General features: G+C 39.7%; 1 protein-coding gene across 1 annotated transcript; it reads left to right on the top strand.

The window, feature by feature from the left end:
• Window positions 1-1141: 1141 nt before the first annotated feature.
• LOC128579043 (zinc finger protein 680-like) lies at window positions 1142-21003 on the top strand. Its single transcript, XM_053581338.1, has 5 exons — window positions 1142-1653; window positions 13761-13855; window positions 15059-15134; window positions 17723-17820; window positions 20986-21003. The coding sequence occupies exons 1-5, from the start codon at window positions 1455-1457 to the stop codon at window positions 21001-21003; spliced, it is 486 nt and encodes a 161-aa protein (XP_053437313.1). The 5' UTR covers window positions 1142-1454.
• Window positions 21004-23174: the final 2171 nt, after the last annotated feature.

Genomic DNA, 23174 nt, shown 5'->3' with positions numbered 1-23174 from the left:
TCGCTAAGCTCATTATTTCAGGACGTGAACAAAGCTGTCAATTTTTCGGAAAAGACCCTGAAAAAATAATTGTGCCATATTCTAAGGAACAATTAAATTGGCTTATGCAAACTACAGATGAATGGCCTATAGCTTGTTCCTCCTTCTTAGGAGTACTTGATAACCATTACCCTGCTGATAAATTACTCCAATTTGCTAGAATTCATCCCTTTATTTTTCCAAAATATACCTCTTTTCAGCCCATTTTAAATGCCTACTCAGTGTTCACAGATGGCTCCTCTAACGGAATGGCAGCTTATGTCATTAATGGACAGGCTACTTCCATCCGTTCCCCTTTTACATCTGCCTAACTTTTGGAACTTTTCGCTGTCTTACAAGTATTTCACTTATTAAAAGATTACCCTTTCAATTTATTTACTGACAGTGCTTATATTGCTCATTCCCTTCCTGTCCTCCAAACTGTCCCCTATATCAAACCTTCCACAAATGCTACACCCCTTTTTTCAAAACTCCAAAAACTTATTGCTTCTAGATGCCACCCCTTTTTTATCGGGCATGTTCGGGCCCACTCTGATTTACCTGGCCCTCTATCCAAAGGGAACACTTGTGCTGACACTGCTACTCGCCCGGTTTTTCCAGTATTGATCAATTCTTTTGAACAGGCCCAACAAAGTCATGCTTTACATCACTTGAATGCCCAAACCCTTCGTCTTCTATTCAACATTACTCGTGAACAGGCACATCAAATCATTAAACAATGTCCTGCCTGTGTGACACTTCTCCCAACCCCTCATCTAGGCATAAACCCCAGGGGCTTAATACCAAATGAAGTCTGGAAAATGGATGTCACACACATCCCCAAATTTGGCAAGCTTAAATATCTCCATGTTACTATAGATACCTTTAGTGGCTTCATTTTTGCCTCCTTACAAACTGGAGAAGCATCAAAAAATGTTATAGCACATGTCTTGACCTGCCTATCCATTATGGGCAAACCCAAAATTATTAAAACTGATAATGGCCCCGGATATGTTGGCAAAAACTTTCAAGCCTTTTGCCACCAATTACACATCAAACACATCACTGGCATTCCCTAAAATCCCCAGGGCCAAGGCATTGTTGAATGTGCCATCACACCATTAAAAACACTTTACACGAATTAAAAAAGGGGGGATGGTATCCTCAACGAGGCTCACCCAAAAATATTCTTCATCATGCTTTATTTGTCCTTAATTTTTTGAGCATGGATGCTCAGGGAAAAACCACTGCTGATCGTCTCTGGCACTCTGAGACTAAGAACAGCCACGCCACAGTAATGTGGAAAGATCCCCTTACCTCTAAATGGAATGGACCAGACCCAGTCCTCATATGGGCAAGAGGATCGGCCTGTATTTATAACACCAAAGAAGGAGCTGCTCGATGGCTCCCCGAAAGACTAGTAAAACAGGTTAATAATGATAGCTTATCCAGGGAACCATCCCTTCCCTGAGAATACTTATCTCTTCTCTTTCAAGAAAATGAAAGGACCCTGCACAATGCTGCTATTCCTGTTAATACTTTTCCCAGACCAAACCTCTTCAACCTCGAACGACAAGTCAGTTACCAATCCATTCACTTGGCGCTTCTTCTTTACAGAAAACTACAAATCTGAGGGTAAACAATTCAGCCAACTCCTGGCTACAGCTGACTGCCCAACTGCAGGATGCCAGTCACCTATTTATCTTGACTTTTCAGATTTTACAGCTGGCACTACCTTCGCGCCAGTCTTATGTTTTTTATTTGATCAAACTCACCCTAACTGTAAAAATTACTGGTATGAGCAAAATGTAGGTTGTCCTTTTACTATTGTAAAATGCATGAGCTCCGTTCCATTGGACAAAACTATCTGCTCCCCTCAGTCAGTTATAACTCTCATCAGTTCTTTCACTCGCCAAACAACAAGATGTATACGTGGGTCATTTGGGACCCGTGGGACTCACCATGGAAGTCCCCGGTGAAGGGAGCCATGTAAACGAATAGATGCAATACATGGCCTAGCAGCAAATTATATGTTTGGCGCTCCCTTGTTCAAGTCCAAACAATCCTCCATGCTACTATTCAAAAGCAAGAAAAGGAATTAACTGCACAACTTTCTCCCACGTCTTCACAAAATCCCTTTTCTTGGCTCTCCCTTCTCAGAGAAGGCCTTTTAATTGCCAATATTACCGGCCTTGGCAATGTTTCTGCATGCTTTCTTTGTGCTGCCTTAGGGTGCCCCCTGTAATAGCAGTCCCCTATCCCTCCTCACTTAATCATACCCTTACAACCGATAACCCTTTTAAGCCTATTTTTGGTGTTTCCCTGTTCCTGACCCCTGAGCGAGAGCAATTTGATTTTTGTTATTCTAATGCTACTTCTCATCTTTGTAACACAACTTCTCCTCCCACAAATAACCTTACTGCCCCCAACGGCTTTTTCATTTGGTGTAACGGCACCCTTTCCAAAAATCTAACAACTCTTATAGATAAGGAACTCTTATGCCTTTCCGTTACGCTAATACCTCAGCTTACTCTCCGTACCCCAGCTGAATATTTAGAATCATTTAACCCACCTCCTTCTAGAGCAAAACGAGCTGTATTCCTGCCTCTAGTACCTGGCGTTTCTCTCGCAACTTCTGTGGTGGCTGCTGGCCTGGCGGGAGGAGCATTAGGACACTCCCTTGTTACTACAGCTACACTTTCTCAACAGTTCCAATTAGCAGTAGAAGCCTCGGCTGAATCTCTAGCTTCTTTACAACGACAAATCACTTCTCTTGCTCAAGAAACTTTACAAAATCGGTGGGCTCTAGATCTTTTAACAGCTGAAAAAGGTGGAACATGCTTATTTTTAGGGGAAGAATGTTGTTACTATATTAATGAATCTGGTGTAGTAGAAACCCAAGTTAAGAAATTACATAAGCTTAGTATTGATTTACAAAAACAAAAATTTTCCGCTGCTGCTGATGATTGGTGGAAATCCTCTATGTTCTCCTTATTAATGCCCCTTGTAGGACCCCTGATTAGTCTCTTGCTGTTAATCACCTTAGGACCTTTTATACTCAACAGATTAACTAATTTTATTAAAAAACAAATTGACTCCTTAGCATCAAAACCCTTACAAATACATTACTACAGACTCGACTTGGCTGATAGAGGCCTGGCAGAACCTGAGAACGATAGACCTCCTTTGAGACCTGCATAGAACTCAGATCTATGCATTCTGGTTTGACCCAATGCGAACACAGCGTGGGTACCTATATGGGGTGCGAGGCAAAGCACTGCAAAGGGAGGAAACTATCGTCCACTCTGAGTCCCCTTGGAAGCAATCCTGATTTGCACAGAGGTTGGTGTCAATCTTCAGTAAAACCACTCCATTAAAAGGCTCTACCTCTCCTCCCCAAAAGACACCAAGAGCCACCTAAAATGTGGGAAAATTCAATCCCGCGGGAGGAATCAGGTCAATACTTCCCCCCATAGGTCAATGCCCACTCATCCATAAATGAAACGCTCGTTCCTCACCTAGCCGCCTCAAACAAAAAATATAAAAAGGGAGGAGATGCTGGGAGCCAAAAACTTAATGAACCCACTATGAAAAATTACTGCAATTAAGTTAGGTACAATGAAAGTTACAGCCTGTAAACATTTGCAGGCGATAAGAAAATTCTGACCGTTGGCTCCAGGAAATAAGATTACCATACCTGCTACCAGGAATTCCCCACCCACTTATATCTCATACCCCCGAGCAGACTTCCTCCTTTGCTTGTGCTTAAATAGCTGTTAAAAAAATAAAGTTTTCGGAGCTTGATCAGAATCCTGTCTTGTTCTCGTTCCTTGTGTCTCTTGTCTTTTTCACTCCCTCGCCCCCTACCCTAGGTCCCTGTTGAATTAGCCTCGCAGGCTGGGGCATATTTTTGTTGCAGTTGTTGTGGGATGTGTTTGAACATGTCACCCTTAGTGTATGTGGCTGGTGCTGTAACCACTGTGCTATGGGTGCAGAGCCGGTTTTTCTGTTTTTAGTAGAGACCGCGTCTTGTTCTTGCTGTGGCTGGTCTTGAACTCCTGGGCTCAAGGAAACCATTCATCTTGACCTCTTAGAGTGCTAGGATTATAGGAGTAAAGCACAGTGCCCAGGTTAGGCTGAGAAATTTTTGAAAATCTTATTGAAAAACTATGAGTTAAGGCTCAGTGCCTGTAGCTCAAGCCCTGTAGCTCAAGCAGCTAAGGCGCCAGCCACGTACACCAGAGCTGGTAGGTTCGAATCCAGCCATTGCCTGCCAAAAAGCAATGACAAAATGACAACTACAACCAAGAAATAGCTGGATGTTGTGGCATGTACCTGAAGTCCCAGCTACTTGGGAAGCTGAGGCAAGAGAATCTCTTGAACCCAAGGTTTGAGGTTGCTGTGAGATAAGATGCCACGACACTCGACCAGTGATGACCAAATGAGACTCTGTATCAAATACAAACAAAAAAGGCTTTTCACAGAAGCCCCAAGGTCACATTTACTGAGTCTTCCACTTAGTGACTCAGTTTTTAAGAAAGTGTACAAACTTTCGTTGGAACGTTTCCTGGAACCTTGAAGCTAATACTTGTTTTTACTTCTATATAAGCCCAGGGAAACTGAGAAATGAGAAGGGCACCCAAGGACAAGGAAAAGACAGAGGCAGTCGGGGAGCTTGCTGAAATGAAGCCCTTTCTTCTTAAAGCACAGAGGTTTGGGTGGTTCTTTCTATCATGCCTTCTTTTGCTGCAACAATAAGAATAATTTTAAGTGAAAGTTTGGTTTTCTCAGATAGGGACGTAGTGCTTTCCATCCCTGTCAGCCTAATTGCCTCCTGTATATTTTAACACTCTGTAGGGGAATAGTTTTCTCCCCCCATTTTCCACAAGTACAGGAAGCTGAGTCTACATCTACCTCTGTTTCCTCAGCCTAACTCTTCTAGGTTTTACATTAAATCCTAAATTTTCAGTTCCTTTCTCATTTTTCCGAATACCTACTTCCCATCTAATTTGAATGATCAATTGTTTTCTTTCTTTATCACCCACGTCAAACAGATGCAGTATTTTTGTTGTTTGTGATTTCTTTATTTAACAGTGGGTGATTGTTTTCCAAAGTTTTGGTTTTTATGAATTTCTGAACATGTTTCATAAGAAAAAAGCAGACAATAGCCTGTGACACTTGGTGATAGCAATCTTTTTGCTTTACTCCTTTATCTTGCCTAGGGACACACTCCTTCCCAGAAGGTCTTTGCATTGAGATTCCCCACTGGTAACTGTACAGGAGGATGTGTCCTCACTCCTTGTTTTATCCCCGTCCTGAGCTTGGCACTTATCTGAGGATGACTATAGATGACGGTAACATCTGTGCTTTCTGGGATGTTCTAAAAATGCCATTCCTGGGCCATTTTCTTCCAGTGCACAGCCTGAAGTCACAAGTTTAGGGATAGAATCCGGCCAGGGTCCCCAAGAAAGTGAGAAGACCATTCCAGGGATTAAGGATAGGCTTTATTTTAATGGTGCAGAATGGAGTCTGACCCAAAGTCATCCCCTCTCACACAGCTTCAAGAGACTTTTATTAGTGCAGTTAGAATGTGGGAGGGAGTCATGACAGGCGAGGGAAGTCATTGCTGCAGAGTGAATGATGCTGGGTCTGAGAGTGAGATTAGCATTACTGCCTTCCACACAAGCTGTCCATCTTCCACAGAGGCCTTATCTCTAGAGCCAGCCAAGACCAGGGGAGGAGATTCTCCTGTTCCCAAGAACACCAGCCTTGAAGCATTTCAGGAGGGTGGGGAGGAGGTTTTTGTGACCAGGCCATTTGGTGTCTGACCTGCTTTGTATCACTAGCTGTTCTCCCAGGATGGTTATACTCTTGTCAGCATCCTGGGATTTACGGGAATATGGGAACAGGGCTGCTGTAATCATGCAGTTTGGTTTCTGGCCTGCTTTCTTCTACTCCCTGTCTCCAAATAGCTACACTTTTCTCAGGTTCCTGAGGATTTCTTCCCTACAGAAAGTATGGGACTAGAGCCCCTCAGGGGTGTAAATGAATCCTTTTTATTTTCTTTTTTTTGCAGTTTTTTTGGTGTGGTCTGGGTTTGTACCTGCCACCTCCAGTTTATAAGGCCCACCTCTAGTTTATGGAGCGGGTGCCCTACTCCTTGAAGCACAGGGGCAACCCATGAATGCCTTTCAGTTTGAGAGACCTCTCATAGTATACCCTTAATTTTCGTTATACCAGCTTCACGTTTGATTTCTGGGAGACATTACTTTTCAGCATTTTTCAGATGCTGGTATTCACAGGAAAATGCAAAACTTATTTCTGCCTTCTGGATTCTCAGATATTTCAAGGTAGGAAAACTATCCCAAAGGATAAGGGTAACCCATCCCCCGCAAGGCAGCTTGAAACCTGCTACACAGTGCTGGGCCAGGTGGTTCAAACCTATAATCCTAGCACTCTGGAAGGATGAGGTGGGTGGATTACCTGAGCATCTGGAGTTTGTGACCACCCTGAGTGGGAGCGAGACCACATTTATACTAAAAATGAAAAAAGTAGAAAGGAATTGTGGCACATACCTGTGTAATGTTAGTTACTCAGAAGATTTAGGCAGGAGGTTCTCTGGAATCCAGGTGTTTGTGGTTACCATGAGCTATGATGCCATGACACTGTACCTAGCATGACAGCGTGAGACTCTGCCTCAAGAAAAAAAGGAATAACTGGAACCCAATACACACACTTCATGTGCATTCAAAGCTATTGTGCAGTTTCTCCTGGGAGGGTGGCCATTGGGGAATTCTGTGAACAGAATGAGGTTGTAAGCATGTCCCAAGGTACAGGGTGACCGTACTTGAGAGATCTCTGTATTCCAGTCACCACTGACATTCCCTAAATTTTTTTGGTGAAACGTTCTGTGTTTTTTTTTCTTCAGCTTTAATTTTTCATTGATTGTAAAATGTAATTCACGAACAGAAAATAAAGAATAAAAAAATTTCCCTGAAGAGGCAAGACAGAAGTGGAGGTCAGAAAAGGGAGTGAAATAGATAGTCACCTATTGATTCGTAAAAAAGGAAATCACTTTTGCTTTCTATCTTAGTGAGTTTGTAAGGTTCTGCAACCTCTTATTGTTTGAGGATGATTTCTAATTGTAACTGAAAGCCTAACTTTGCAATTATACCAGGAAGAAGAAAGAGACAAAGTGTGGATTGAGTTATGGCTCTATAAAAAGGATTACATTTCCACACGAACATGTGGTAGATCAATTGGTGAATAATAAATATTCACGAAACATCAGTTCCTCTCTTAGACAGAGCGGAGAACCTGTAACAGTTAACACTTTGTTCTGTTTTCTGTCATCTGGAGAATGAAGCTTAATGTTACATACTATGGAAGGGGACTTGGGAACTTCTGGAAGTGTTCTCAGATGATTCGTTCCTAAATGGTTTTTTTTTCATGGACTGAATAGTTAAGTGACATCATTATTGTCTGCAAAAACAGATACTTTTGCTGTTTGTGCTGACATAAGTAATGTAAGTGCATTATAATTTTCATCTATCCTATTGCAGATTTTGGTGGGTTTTTTAAACACTTGAAATTTTCTCATTCAAGAGTTATTGTTATTGAACAACCTTCCCTGGGGACCAAAGGTCTGAGTCCAGGGACTAAGCCAATGTCAATCTTGGTTCTGGAAACGGTGGTCACTGAGGACTTAGGATGTCTCCCTTGCAGGGTCACAGCCTCTTCCCACCAGCCATGGGAGGAGCCCTTTGTACTAAGAGGAGCTGAAGAACTCTGGACAGCTGGGGACCCAAAGGCAGATGTGGTTGATGGCAGTGAGGGGCAATGTGATGCCCTTTCTGAAGGTTTAGCTGGTTTGTTCTGGGGGTATTTGTAGACATTATTTAATAGTAGACATTTGAAATTACATTTTTTTCTTACAGACAAAGTTGTATTTTGTCACCCTTGGTAGAGTACCGTGGCATCATACCTGACAGCAACCTCAAACTCCTGGGCTCAAGTGATTCTCTTGCCTCAGCCTCTCAAGTAGCTGGGGCTACAGGTGCCTGCCACAATGCCCAGGTATTTTTGTTGTTGTTGTTTTGAAAGCCCAGGGTGGGTTAGAACCCACCAGCCCCAGAGCATGTGGTTGATTCCCTAACCACTGAGCTATGGGCACCCAGCCTGAAATTACATTTTATTGTCCAACAACACAAAAAAGTCTTTGGGTGGCTCCTGTGGCTCAACGGAGTAGGGCACAGGACCCATATGCTGGAGATGGTGGGTTCAAACCCAACCCCAGCCATAAACTGCAAAAAACAAAACAAAATATTTTTTTCATTATTGTAAGAAAGTATTGCTTGGGGAAAGCGCCAAGTATAATATCTGGAAGCATCACACTCAATGGCTTTCTTTCATAGAGAAGAGAAAACAAGTTTTGAAAAAAGGTGGGAGATGAGGGCAGAATAGAGGTGGAGAAATCATCAGCTTGGTCAGGAAATGTTTCTCCTTGAAGTCAGCCTGTTCCTACCAGAGACCTAAAGAGTGGTTAGATGTTGAAGTCAGAATTGGCCAAAGTTTTGGTGCTGGGAAAGGAGAGAAACTTATGAGAAATTTCATGAAAGAGTCTTTTGTTTACACTGCTGAATACAGAACTGTTCAACTCATTGTTTATGAGCAAAAAATAGGAATTTGCAGAGTCTATGCCTGGTTTGTCATAAGTAAAATAAAGATAATCATCTATATAAGGGGAAGGGCTGATTTTTGCAGTGATTTGCTTTTGAGAACTCAGAGGATACGGAATTTTTTTTCTTTTTTTTGAGATAGACCCTCACTCTGTTGCTCTGAGGTGTTGGGCCCTGGTTGCCCACAGCAACCTTAAACTCTTAAGCACAAGTTATCCTCTTGAATTAGCATCCCAGTTTTGGCAGTACCCACCATAATGCATGGCTACTTTTTGTAGTAAAGATGGGGTCTCACTCTTGGTCAGGCTGATCTTAAAGGCTATAGGTCAAGTAATCCATCCCCCTTAGCCTCCAATAGTTCTAGGATTACAGGCCTTAGCAAAGAGGGCTGCCTAGGACATAGAATTTCTTTAATTACAGCTACTTCCCAGATGAATTACAAACCCCATCATCTCCCAGCACTTTCCCTTGCCCTATATGTGTCTTTTCATGTAGCTTCTACTTTTTTTTAATAAATCCTAGCTGTGTACATTAATGTGCTATTTTATATACAATTTAAAATACTTTTATGAAATGAGTTAACATAGCCTTCACTGCATTTTCTTAGTTATTGTGTTAAGACATTTGTATTCTACACTTAGTATATTCTGATGTGTCTTTTTTTGGTTTGTTTGTTTTGAATACAGTCTCAACTTTGTAACCTGTGGTAGAGTTCCATGGTGTCATAGCTCACAGCAACCTCAAACTGCTGGTCTCAAGTGATTCTTTTGCCTCAGACTCCTAAGAAGCTCAGAGTACAGGCGCACACCACAAGGCCCTGCTATTTTTTTTTTGAGAAGGGGTCTCTTGCTCAGGCTAGTCTCCAACCTGTGAGCTCATGGCAAATCATCCACTATGGCCTCTCGGAGTGGTAGGATTACAGGCATAAGCCACCGTACTCGGCCCTCATATAGCTTTTTATGAGTGGTCTACTTTATATAAAATTGGTGAATATAAGTAATGTGGCTTTTTGACTTCTGTGAGTATTTGTATCAAATTATTAAACTTCTGGACATGATTGTGGGAGCCCCTGATTCACAAGCAGTTGCGCAAAATTACCGAAGGGCCTTTAGTCTAGCCACAGTTATCTGCAGTGAGACCAGTGTGATGGGGCTAAGACCTGAACTTGTGAGATATCTGTTAATTCTGGGTGGTGTCAAAATTGAATTTTGCAGATGCAATTCTCATTGGAATATTAGTTGTTATTTAGCAAACCGCGTTTATTTTCTGTCACAAGTGTTAAAGAAAGACATGACAGAAGCCACGGCTGGAGAAAGATTGCAACTGTCACAGGAAGGGGCACACAGGCTTTCAAACTAGAAATTGTGCAGTGATTCTACTTCCCCTCCTGTTAGTGGATGCTGTGGGCTTAGATGACAGACGCTCTGAGGTCAGATTTCTTCTCCCAATTCTTGTGCCTCCAGGTGATTCCCACCCTTTTATGCACCTGCACACTAGACAGTGATGTGCTCTTACCCTTCTCAGGCAGGGCTCCACCCTCTGGAATCCAGCCCACAACTCCTCTACTCCTAGAGTGTTCACCAGTTACCCACCTCAGTGCCCAGAAGACTCCTGGGTTATTCTATGTCTCTGACCTTGAATCTGTATCAGCAACATGGTCCTTCTTCAGCCGTGCTGCCCACCCAGGCAATGATTACTTCATCCACATGCATAGAACAGAAATTAGCCTGACCATTTCCCAGCCTGGGCAATTATCTATAGCACCAGCAAACCAAAGAAGTGACAGAGGCAAAGATAGAAATCAAAGGATATTTTATTAAGACAAAGTTTGTAGACATTCCTGGAAATAGAAAAAAAAAAACAACACAAATTACAGATGGATCTTTGATTGTTGTTAAGGATCATTTGAGAACTGTGGTGCTTAAACATGACAAGGCATACAAAGGAAAAAACAACTGAAGCTATGGGTACTGAGGCAAAATGGTTATGTTCCTGGGAAGCTTAGAAAAGTTATATTTTACATAGGATAAAGTGAATGTCTGAACAGAAAAAGAGAGTGAAGGAATAATCAGTTAAGTGGATGTTCCTGGGTATGTGAAAGAAGAATTGATCTTGTCTCTGTGGTATACTTGGGAAGACAAACTTAAAAGAAACATTATTAGTATGGAAAAAAGCAGATTTTTGTTTTAGGAGCTAGACTCAGCCTGCAGAGCCAGAGGGACAATTGCATGATTTTGCTTTGGGGTACCCAGCAGGGAATTCCATTCCCTGAGGTTCTGGATGACACATGTTGTTAGTACCAACCATTCATAAAAAAATGTCTTAAATGACTCAGCCTCTGATCTTGACCTCTGCTTTTGCATACAAATTTGGTCCTGAGATTTTTAGTTTCTTTTACAGGCCAATGGCTCAACCAGTACATGAACAAACTCTACACTGCCCCTCTCATGTGTCCTTGATAGCTCCTGTCTTCTGATTATTTTTACTCCATAAACCCTCTTTCATGCTGTCTCTGTGGTGGCTGTCAGTGTCTCCTGGAATTATGTCCACGAGTTCAAGGAAGTGGCCTTAGACCTGTCTCATGTAAGAGCAAATGGAAACTAGACATACCAGACAAATACCCCAAATGGAATGTAAAGATTTTCTCTCTTCCTTTATCTTAAAGATTTTAATTTAGAAAATTTTGTATGTAAATTTTTTTCTGCCTCTTTGAAATATAAGTACATAATTTTACCAGATAAATAATCTTCTTACCTCCTTTTCAAATTCAGGTCTGTCTTTCTCCAGGGCTCAGGACTCATTACTTTGAAATATAAATAGTCCAGAAGATAGTGACCTTTGTCAGAATTCCTGTTATGGTGCAGGACCTTCCATTAGTGTGCCCCTGGCTCCTTGTTTGAAACTATCTTCCATCATGTAGACAAGTGAAAATTTTTCTGTCCTTTGAATATAGTCCAGGTCAAACACAAAGACCTTTCCAATTATAAGGTAAATTTAGGGTGAGCTATATATAACCAATGGTGTTGTCAAGTCTTCTAAGTGAGGACTAATTATGGTCACTTCGTTGACCTTTACAATCTCTGAGATGAACATCACACTTTGTTTTAATTGTGTAATGTGGCAGTTCTTTTTCTGTCTACCATTTTGAAGGTCATTTTGGAGTTGGAAAGAATTCTCTTTGTAATTATAAAGTAGTTTTACACACCATCCAGAATTACCAGATATGATATAAACACAGAAGAGTCCCATGGAGTGTTACTCAAGGGGGCGCTTTTCATCTCAGCCTACCTGTCACAGCACACAATTGTACAGCAAAGTGCCTGGTGTCCCAAATAATTAAGCCACAATGGTCCATCTGCCTTTTTTCAATATCTATTCTTGAGCCATGGTAGTACACAGTATTACAAAAAGTGCCCCTACAGTCACAAAACATAAGGAAAATGTGAAATTATACCTCTATGTTGTATCTGTATTTACAAAATAGTTTTTAAAAAATGTCACAAAACAGGCTGGTGTGGTGGCTCACGCCTGTAATATTAGCAGTCTGTGAGGCAGAGGTGAGTGGATTGCTTGAGCTCATGAGTTTGAGACAAGCCTGAACAAAAAATGAGATCCCATCTCTGGAGTTAATCACTGATTTTTAGGGTGTACTCTGTATGATAAATACTGCTCTCAAATCTTATTTGAAAGGCAATTATTATTCATTTTGAGATTTCGTTTTTTTTTTTTTTTTTGAGACAGAGTCTCAGTTTGTAGCCCTGGGTGGAGTGCTGTGGCGTAACAGCTCACAACAGCCTCCAACTCCTGGGCTTAAGCCATTCTCTTGCCTCAGCCTCTTGAGTAGTTGGGACTACAGGCGCCCCTCATAATGCCTGGCTATTTATTTATTTTTTTTTTGGCAGTTTTGCTGGGGCTGGGTTCAAACCCCCAACAGGCACCACCTGAGAGCCTTTTTAACACACTGGATTTTCCTAGTTTTATAAACAAGTGACTTTTTGTATATCTGAAATCTCTCAGTAGATTATTTATGAGTCACATCACATTCTTGTTTAATTGAGTGGTAGAAGGCTTTTTTTCTGCTTTTACATCCTGGTTAGAGTTTCTGTGTTGGGAAAATATTTATTTTAATCATATTTCCTAAAACCTTTTCAAAATTAAAAAAAATTAAAAGGTGCCCACCAGGCTTCTTACTAGAGGTCTTTGTCCACAGTTCTGCAGCACAGAAATGGCCTGTCCCAACATGAGTACACAGGAAGGCCTCTCTGCTAGTTTGAGGTCTGCTGTCCCCTGCAGAAAATTGTAGATCATATTCCTATAGAAACACTTTCATGGGCTCAGCGCCTATAGGACAGTGGTTATGGTGCCAGCCATATGCACCAAGGCTGGTGGGTTCGAGTCCGGCCTGGGCCAGCTAAACAATGACGACTGCAACAAAAAAATAGCTGGGCATTGTGCTGGGTGCCTGTAGTTCCAGCTACTTGGGAGGCCGAGGCAAGAGAATTGCTTAAGCCAGAGAGTCTCTGAAGTTGCTGTGAGCTGTGTTGCCATGGCCCTCTACTGAGGGCAACATAGTGAGACTGTCTAAAAAAAAATAAAAATAAATAAAAAAAGGGTGGTGCCTGTGGCTCAAAGGAATAAGGTGCTGGCCCCATATACCGGAGGTAGCGGGTTCAAATCCGGCCATGGGCAAAAAAAAAAAAAAAAATACCGAAAGGAAAAGAAACACTCTCAAAGGGAAAAGAAACACTCTCATAAGGGGGCAATCAGCAGTTCCAGTCTTTCTCACAATGCACCTGGAATCCTCAGACTTGAAGATGATTCTGACATTTGGGGTTCGTGACACCAACTGGGATGAGAGAATGTGCACGGAGTTGATCTGAGAAACTTCTCTTCTGCCTCCTCCTCTTGCCCAAATGCAAAGGAATATACAGTGGGTGCTATCAAATTCATGTCTTTCTAGTGACCTAAATCTGCAGCTGTGAGTCTGAATCCAAGGCCTGAGGCTCCTCAAAATGCATTAGCGCAGGCTCCGTAGGAAAATCTTGTTTTCTTCCCTCACTGTAGAACCCAGGAATACAGAGCAAGCTGGATCTCATCTAGAATCTGCACACATGACCTGGCCTCCACCTGGAATTCAGAAGATAAGGCCGGACTTTGAGGTGAGGTCACCCCCAGGGGAGACCTATTCTGTAGTGTTAGAGATCATCATAGACTTTGTAAACATAAAGGACCTTTTGGAGTGGGGGCCCAGAATGTTAGAGATTTTGCCCAGTGACCTATTATAGCTGTGTGATATAAAAAATAGAAAGGCTGGGCACCACATTTCAACTTTGCTGGGAATTATTGGACACCTTGTACCAACCTTAGGGCATTATAAGGAGTAATTCACACAATGTAAAGTTCCCAGCACAGTGCACCATACCATGCTGTGAGCACTTAGCACCTGCTCAGTAAACATTGCATTAATGCGCGGGTACATGAGGTTTTCCAAATGCAGATGTACTCAGATACTGCTGCCTTCTCTAGCCACAGTAAACCTTAAAGTGCCAGCAGAGAATGTCACGTTACAGAATGGTGACTGATGGTCTTTTCTGTGGAACATAAATATGTGTGTTGTGATAAATGTTGACATAAGGGACTCTGTGTGCTGTGGCTGCTGTCTTCAGCTGAGAGCTGTTGATAATGAGTCTGGGGGTAACATAAGCATTGACAGGGGAATTGTTAAAGAGTCCAATTCATAAACCTCTCCCACACCTACAGATAAATTTCTTGAGCAGAGCCCAAAATACCACACGTTTTCTATGCTCATTGAAACTTTAGAGATGAGTGTTAGCTAAGTGGCTCTTGGCCCAGGCTTCCAATTAGAATCACATGTCCAATTTGTAAAAACACCATCACCTGTGCTCTCTCCACATTTTCTGTCTATTAGGCTGGTGGAAGCATCCATGTGACATTAATTAACTGCCCCACGTGTTACTAAGTGGGGCCAAGGTCAAGCACAAGTGCTCTGAGGTACATTAATGAGAGTTGAATTCAGCCTTTGTTCCAGAGAGAGGTACCAGGACCTGCTCTGCTTTGTTGTGATGGGAGCCTGTCAGTATGGTTCATGTGCCCGTTGCTGTAGCAGAAAGTGCTGGTGTGTGTGGGAAGGGAGAGCACCCGAGGGTAGGAAAGAAGAAACTCACATTTTGGTCTCCATGAGGAGTTCATCATACCTGATGCTTTCTATTAAAAATTAGAAGGGAGTGTAGTTTTTTCTGCTCTTGAAGGCCCTCATGCCTGTGAATGTTATAAAAGCAAGCAAAAAGAGTATGCTGACTCCTTTCAGGGTTATTCTCTAAATATAATTCTAATTTGTCTAGACAATCTCACCTGAAAAGAAATCGCAGACTAGGAAAAGGAGAAGACACGGCTGGTTCTCAGATACATATATCAAAGGTGAGGGACTGTGTTTACTATTCCTCCTGGAATTTCATGTGGAACTTACAAGGTTAGAATTTGCAAATCCTGGGGCAGCGCCTATGGCTCAAGGAGTGGGGCGCCGGTCCCATATGCCGGAGGTGGCGGGTTCAAACCCAGCCCTGACCAAAAAAAAAAAAAAAAAAAAAAGAATTTGCAAATCCTTTCTTCTTTACTTCTGATGTTTCTGCTAATGAGTTTCTTTTCACGACTTGCCCTGTAAAATCCTTCTCCTCCATGTTAAAGAGCATTCTCTACGTCCCAGTTCCACACATGCCATGGGCAAGTTTCCCAGTAAATGCACAACCTGTAATATTGAAGAGGTTCAATATTTGAATATCTTTGCTTACAGGACAAAATATATGTGAATCTTTGTTTACAGGACCACATGGGATAGTGAGAAGTGTGGATGTGCAGGACTCCTACTGGGGATTGGGTCTGATCCTGGTGTATGAGTGAAGAAGGGGAACATGTTCTGTTTAGGTTCCATCTGGATGCTCCATTAGAATCTACTCAGAACAGGATTAAGAAACTGCAGACAGTGAATGGCATTAATTGCCCAAGGTAACTCAGAGTTCTGAAAAGGAGAAACATAAGAATAGACTTTCTCTTTAGGATACTAAAGACAAACCATTTAAATAAACTTTTAGAGATTAGAGAAAATGGGAGCTTTCTGTAGCATGAACTTTGCATTAAACTAGTATTTTACTTTCTTTTTTTCTATTTTTTTTTTTTTTTTGAGACAGGGACTCAAGCTGTCACCCTGGGTAGGGTGCTGTGGTGTCACAGCTCACAGCAACCTCAAACTCTTGGGCTTAAGTGATTCTCTTGCCTCAGCCTCCCAAGTAGCTGGGACTACAGGTGCCCACCACAACACCTGGCTATTTTTTTGCTTGTGGTTGTCATTGTTGTTTGGCAGGCCTGGGATGGATTCAAACCTGTGAGCTCTTGGTATATGTGACTGGAGCCTTAGCCGCTGAGCTACAGGCGCCGAGCCAAAAATAGTATTTTTTGTTATTGCTGTTTTTGGTTACTACTATCACAGCAGTGATGTTGTATTCTCCTGTGTTTAATGGTACCTAATACATATTGGCCCATGACAGTAGATGTTAATTTCATTCACTTGGTTAAGTTGCTCTAGAATTACTTCACTATAAAGTTAATTATTTTTTCTCTTTATCATTAACAATGTCTTGGGGGAGATTTGCTGACTGATGTTCTCAAACTATCACATTTAATCTAGAAGCTTCACTTCTTATTGCTTCTTTGCTTTCAGATTGCTTTGAAAAATGAGTTCTATCTTTTTTATTCACTGGTCATATAAAACCAAAGTCTGCCACTTCCTAGATCCTTAACATAATATTCTCTTTGGGCCAGAAGGGTGAAGTTTTTTGAAATGCAGAAAACGACCTCACCCCAGATCTGCTGAGTCAGAACCTGCATTTTAAAAAGATCTCCAATTCATTATTGTACACATTAAATTTGGGGGGATACTTTTAATTGATCACTTTTATCTATATAAGAAATACATCTTGTTCTATATGCTATAAATACAGTATTCAAAATTTATATGTCTGGATACTTTACATTTTGTTATCCAGAAAGATATTACGTATACGCTAGTTTAATGAATTTTGTGCCATCCTTATTCCTCAGAATTAGACAATACTTTCAAGACTTTTTTTTTTTTACTTTGTAAAACATTAATTTTTTTCTTTTTTTTTTTCCACCCTCAGTAGAGTGCCCTGGTGTCACAGCTCACAGCAACCTCAAACTCTTGGTCTCAAGTGATAAGACTATTTTCTTCAATAAACATTACTTTTTTTTTTTAATCTTATGGATAATCCTAGTCACTCACATTTCAGAACCGGTTTTTATAACTTTCATATTCCTTCTGAAATTAAGAACTCTTTTTATGACCAGTTGGTAAATATGTGTCCTTTTCAGGAGCTATTGACATTCAGAGATGTGTCTATAGAATTCTCTCCGGAGGAGTGGGCCTGCGGGGACACTGCTCAGCAGAATTTGTACAGGGATGTGGTGATAGAGAACTACAGAAACCTAGTCTCCCTGGATTGAGGAGAACTTCAATACACAATTCCTATTTTGCACTAGGGGCATCACTTTCTTTTTCTGTAGATTGCTTCTTGAGAATTTCTGCTTCACATGAAAATGTTTTATATCCATGCTTTTGAGAAAATTTGGAGGTTTGTTCACATAAAACAGAAAAAGAATTAGATTCTTGTCTTGAAATAAACCTTCCCCTTTCTGGAGCTGATTCTGTATCCTTCACTCTAGTGGTAACTGTAGAACGTCGAGAAATGGTCTGCACCTTAGAATCCGGTTTCCATCACTAATTATTGATTCAGTGGCAGTGGAAAGAGGTGCTCAGGAGCTGTCAATTTAAACTATTTTGTTATTCTAAAGGGCCTATCAGTAAATAATATTTTGGGAAACAATTTTGCAGAACTTTCTATAATCTTCTCTCTTCTTTACTCAGGACAGTACTAGATTGATAATTGAATAATCCACAGCAAAATTCATAGAAATTCTTTCTAATAAAACAGGACTTCCTGCCTCTAAGCCAGACCTGATCACATGTCTGGAACAAAATAAAGAGCCCTGGAATGTGAAGAGAGAGGAGGCAACGGCTATATATACCCAGGTAGGTGAGAGGGAATGAGGCAGATAGCACAGCTGAGAGGGGCAAAGGTCGAAAAGAAAGCCAGACTTTAAAAAGTGGTTTGAGAAGCTCTGATTCATTAGAAATTTTTTTATTAAGTCTTTTGTACATAGATCATAAATACATTTATGCCCATTTCAGTGTATTGATTATTTGTACAAATTGGAGTGCTTACATCATACTAATCAGCATAGCTTTCATCTCATTTACTCAGTTATAGCATTAGGACATTTGTGTTCTACACATGATAGAACCAACTTGTATTTGCAATGTGCTCCATAGTTGTGGTCCCCCTACTATCCCCTACTATTCCTCCCACCCCCTCCTTATCCCTCGCCCTCCTCTTCCCTCTTTCATCATAGCCTAAAGTTGTGTTTCATTTTTCATATGCAAGTGTGAGTTATTATAAATTGGTTTCACAGTAGTACTGAGTACATTGGATACTTTTTTTCCCATTCTTGAGATACTTTACTAAGAAGAATATTTTCCAGCTCCATCCATGTACCCATTGACCCATGAATGGATTAATAAGTTGTGGTATATGTATACTGTGGAATATTATGCAGCCGTAAAAAAATGGAGACTTTACCTCCTTTATATTTACATGATTCATTAGAAATTATTTAGAGAGGGCTGAGTATGTCTTTTTCTCTCACAGAGGAGCATCTTCTGTCCCATGCTCTTAAATTCTCTAAGAACTCTACTGCCCCCTGCAGTGATCTTCCTTAGAACTTATTTGAGAACCAAACGTATTTTCCTGGGTTATAAGGGACTAAATGATCTGACAGCATTTTCATTGATTTGGAGAATATGGGAATATCTGCAAATATTTTTGAAGAGCTGTATGTTAAACCATATATAGATATAAAATATATATATATTTTTTGAGACATGGTCTTGCTTTGTTTCCCCAGCTGGAGTCTAAAGGCTGATTAATCATAGCTCACTGCAATCTCAAACTCCTGTGTTCAAGTGATCCTCTCACCTCAGCCTCCTTCATAATGACAATTATATGCATGCCTGGCAGCGCCCAGCTAATAATAATAGTAATTGCCATTATTATTATCATTTTGGGGGTGAGTTCTCATTACATTCTGAGGCTGATTTCAAAATCCTCATCTCAACTGATCCTCCTGCCTTGACCTACAAATTTCTAGGATTACAGACTGAGCTGCCATGCCAAGCTCCATTTCTGAAGTCTTTTTTTTTTTTCTTCATGTCTGACATGTGTGAAGGGAATGGAAGAAATATTGAGAGTTGTTTCATAAATCCAGGTTTTTTGTTTTCTTCTTTATGATTTTTAATTCTCAGAAGGATTCAGAGGTGATTTTACAGAAATTCAGACTCACTAATTTTATAAAAACATAATTTTAAAAAAATACAATAAAATTTAATGTGCATATAGTTTCAATACTTGGGAGGTTTTTGGCAGCTGAATCACTTGAGCCAAGAATTTGAGGTTCCTGCAAGCTATGATAATGCCATAGTACTCTACCTGGGGTGACAGAATGGAACTCTGTGTCAAAAACATCTAACGTTATTTTACTGCTAAATATTCTTTAGTATAAAATAATCTTAGAATTTTCTAAGAATAATATTAAATAAAGATTATTATCTAAGATTTTTATCTTAAGATTATTATCTGATCTAAAATAATCTTAGAATTTTTCTATGCCCAAATTTCTCAACTGTAATATAGTTTATGTTATCTGCTGTCCTCATATAATTCTTAAAAATATTATGTCATTGAGAAGCTTAGAATTGTCAACCATATTTTATATCCCCAATTGATACCTAATATTTTGATAACTTGTATTTCATAATTTTCCTCTGTGCAGTAAAGTATCAGAAATGTGTCATTTGTATGTCTGTATATATAAATGTGTGTGCATGCGTATAACAAAAATTTTTTCACAAATAACATGACTTCATTTATTACTTATAATGTAATAATTTGATATGTATGTACATTGTGAAATAATACACTGAAGGTAGTAAATGCATCCATCATTTTACTATAAACTATTTATAGTGAGAACACTTAAGATCTACTGTCTTAGAAAATTTTAAGCCTACAAAATATATTATTATTATTTTTTTGGCTTACTATATTATGAACTGTAAACATGGTGGTATACATCAGTCTTCCAAGATTTATTCATCTTACAAGTAAAAGTTGCTATCCTTGGTCATCATCACCACACTTTTTCTGCCTCCCAGCCCTGGCAACTGCTGTTGTAGTCTTTGCTTCTATGAGTTCAACTTTTTAATGCTACCTAAAGCAGTATTTCTCTTTCTGTGCCAGCCACATGTTACTTAGCATAATGTGCACCAGATCCATCTCTGTTGTTGACATTGCAAGATATTCATCATTTTTTTTTCCATTTCTTTCTTTTTTTTTTTATTGTTGGGGATTCATTGAGGGTACAAGAAACCAGGTTACACTGGTTGCATTTGTTAGGCAAAGTCCCTCTTGCAATCCTGTCTTGCCCCCAAAAGGTGTGGCATGCACCAAGGCCCCACCCTCCTCCCTCCTTCCCTCTCTCTGCTCTTCCTTTCCCCACCCCTCCCTTCTTCTTGCTCTCTCTGCTCTCTACTTTACCCACTCCCACTGTGTCCTTAATTGTCATTAATTGTCCTCATATCAAAGGTAATTCATCATTTTTATGGCTGAACAATAGTCTATGGTGAGTTTGCACTCATAGTTTTTTATTTGTTCATTTGGAACAGCCATTTTAGTAGTTTTCATTTTCTTGGGTATCGTGCATAATGCTGGAATTAACATGGGGTGCAGATATTTTTTTTGAGATACTTATTTTTATTTCATTTAACTATCCATAAGTGAGATTTCTGGGCTAATATGGTAGTTATATATTTTTAACTTTTTAAACAGATCTGCATGATGACTCTAGCAATTTATGAACAGCAACATTTTATAGGGTCTGCTATTCTCCACGCTCCTGCCAATACTTATTATCTCTTTTCTTTTTGATCTTAGCCATCATAGTAGATATGAAGGGATATTTCATCATGGTTTTGATTTACTTTTGCCTGATTATTGATAATGTTAAGAACTTCTTCATGTACCTGTTTTCTACTTGTGTTTTCCTTTAAAACAATCTTTTCTATTTCTTGCCTATTTTTCAGTTGTATGATGATGATTGATGTTTTTGCCTTTGAGTTTTATGAATTCCTTATATAGTTTTAGATATTAGCATCTTATCAGATACGTAATTTGAAATATTTTCTCTTCTCCAGTAGATTTTCTTATTTTGTGCAGAAGTTTTTGGTTTGATGCTGTCTGACTTGCTGATATTTTTCTTTTGTTCCACTTCTTATTATGTCATATCAAAAAAAAATCATTGTAAGACTTATGTCAAGGAAGTTTTTCTACACGTTTACTTTAAAAAATTTTAAGATTTCATGTCGACACTTGTTATCTCTTTCCTTTTTGATAATAGTTAACCTAGTAGTTATGAGGTGATATCTCACCATGGTTTTGATTTGCATTTGCCTGATGATTGTTAAAGTTGAACACCTCTTTATGTACCTGTAATTTTGGGGAATGGCATAAAAAAATGGTCTAACCTCATTCTTTTCCTTGTGACTATTCAGTTTTCCCAGCACCAAGCATTGAAGAGACCATAGTTTCTTCATCATGTATTCTTGGTGGTCCCATTATACATTAGCTGACGTTATGTGCATCAGTTTATTCCTGGGGTCTCTATTCTGTCCCATTGTTTCTTGTGCTGTTTATGTATGTACTCTGTTGTTTATGTACATACCATGTTGTTCTTATTACTGTATCTTGAAATATAGTTTAAAATTAGAAAGAGGCTTTCTTCTTCCTTAAGATTGCTTTGGATCCTCAAAGGTTCCATACACATATTAGACTTTTTTTTTTTTTCAGGACAGATTAAAATTTGCTTTAATACCTCTTTGGGGAAAAAAAAAATCACACTTGTAGTGAATGAACAAGAAACATTTTTATGCTATTATTTTTATCTACCATGCCGTGAATTCATAGGGAAGAGGTTCCAGTAGCTGAGGAAGGCACATTGCCATTGAATGTGACAAAGTGTTGATTGACTTTTGAATTCATGGGAAATAGGTTCCAGCACCTTGTATCACTGTTACATGGGGTCTATTGGCCATCCTGTGTACTATGCTGTATACCTATTATGTCATGAGCTCATGGGGAATAAATAGGTTCTTGCACTTAAAAACATGGGTCCACTGGTACTCCTGTGTGCTATGTTATATGCTTATCATGCCATGAATTCATAGGGAATGGGTTCCAGTAGCTCAGGTTCCTTTCTGTTAGTTCTCACAAAGTGGGCTTCTCTGGGTAGCACAGGCTGGCGCTTCAGTTGAACCCAGGTACCTTTCTCTTTGACTTCCTTCTTTTTCTGATCATTTTCCTTCACACATTTTAGGAAGCTATCTCGGCTCTTAGAGTGCTTAATATGCTCAATATGAACATTAATGCTCTTTACAAGGATCTTGTCGCGGACCGCCAGTCGAATGAGTCTCAGTCTGAGGGCTTTTCAGGGCGGAACGTTACAGGTTGATTGAAAAGGTCGACGCAGGATGGTTTTTGACAGACTACTAAGTAGCTGTAACTTTACTGATTTTTAAGAGTGTCTTTTATACATTTTTGACAAAGCATTACAAATCACAAAAGACATTTTTATGACTTGCAGATGGTCACAAGTTCTTATCTTGTCTTACAAATGCAGGCATTCAACCATCTATCTTTCACAGTGTTTTGCCTGCAAGGGGGAACAAATGGCAGCTGTGAGGTAGCTGATAAGCAGCAGTTACTTCTTAGCTCCTTTTATCTAAAGTTGAAATGTGTTTTTTAATATATAACACTACTTTCTTTCATAGTTTTAGTTTCATGATTATATATAGTTGTTATGATTAGAGGTTTATTATGAATCATATAAGTGATTAAAGTGTGAAGGAAACATGAGAAATAAAAGGATATTGTATGAAAACTAAACTATATTGAAAGTGAGGTTAGGAAAGACAAGGTTAGAGATAGGGGGAAAGGGTGGGTGGATATTCTTTTGATGTACTGTATATTTTTAAGGTTTTTGTTCTAAAGAAATGGTTTCATTAGTAACACCTGGTTGCTTCTCCTTATCTAGGAATGTCAAGGCTTGTAACTTCTCTTAGTTCTTTAATTGGTCTCAGTTTCTTATGATCTCTCTTAAAAACAGCTGAACATATTCTTTTATGTATAATGTTTGACTACTTCTATATATTTTTACTCTAATTAGTAACTATATTTTGATTTATAGTTAATTGCTTGTTAAGCATTAAACTACTCT

This window comes from Nycticebus coucang, chromosome Y, assembly GCF_027406575.1.
Source record: "Nycticebus coucang isolate mNycCou1 chromosome Y, mNycCou1.pri, whole genome shotgun sequence".
In the NCBI taxonomy this organism is placed as follows: Eukaryota; Metazoa; Chordata; class Mammalia; order Primates; family Lorisidae; genus Nycticebus; species Nycticebus coucang.
The sequence above is the reverse complement of the archived record's forward strand: the minus strand, read 5'-3'. Positions and strand labels throughout refer to the sequence as shown.

Coding starts and splice junctions, on each gene's coding strand:
- LOC128579043 (XM_053581338.1), top strand. CDS start 1,455: ATGATAGCTTATCCAGGGAACCATCCCTTCCCTGAGAATACTTATCTC. Junction 13,856..15,058: donor AGATAAGGCCGGACTTTGAG/GTGAGGTCACCC, acceptor TAATTTGTCTAG/ACAATCTCACCTGAAAAGAA. Junction 15,135..17,722: donor CTCAGATACATATATCAAAG/GTGAGGGACTGT, acceptor CTAATAAAACAG/GACTTCCTGCCTCTAAGCCA.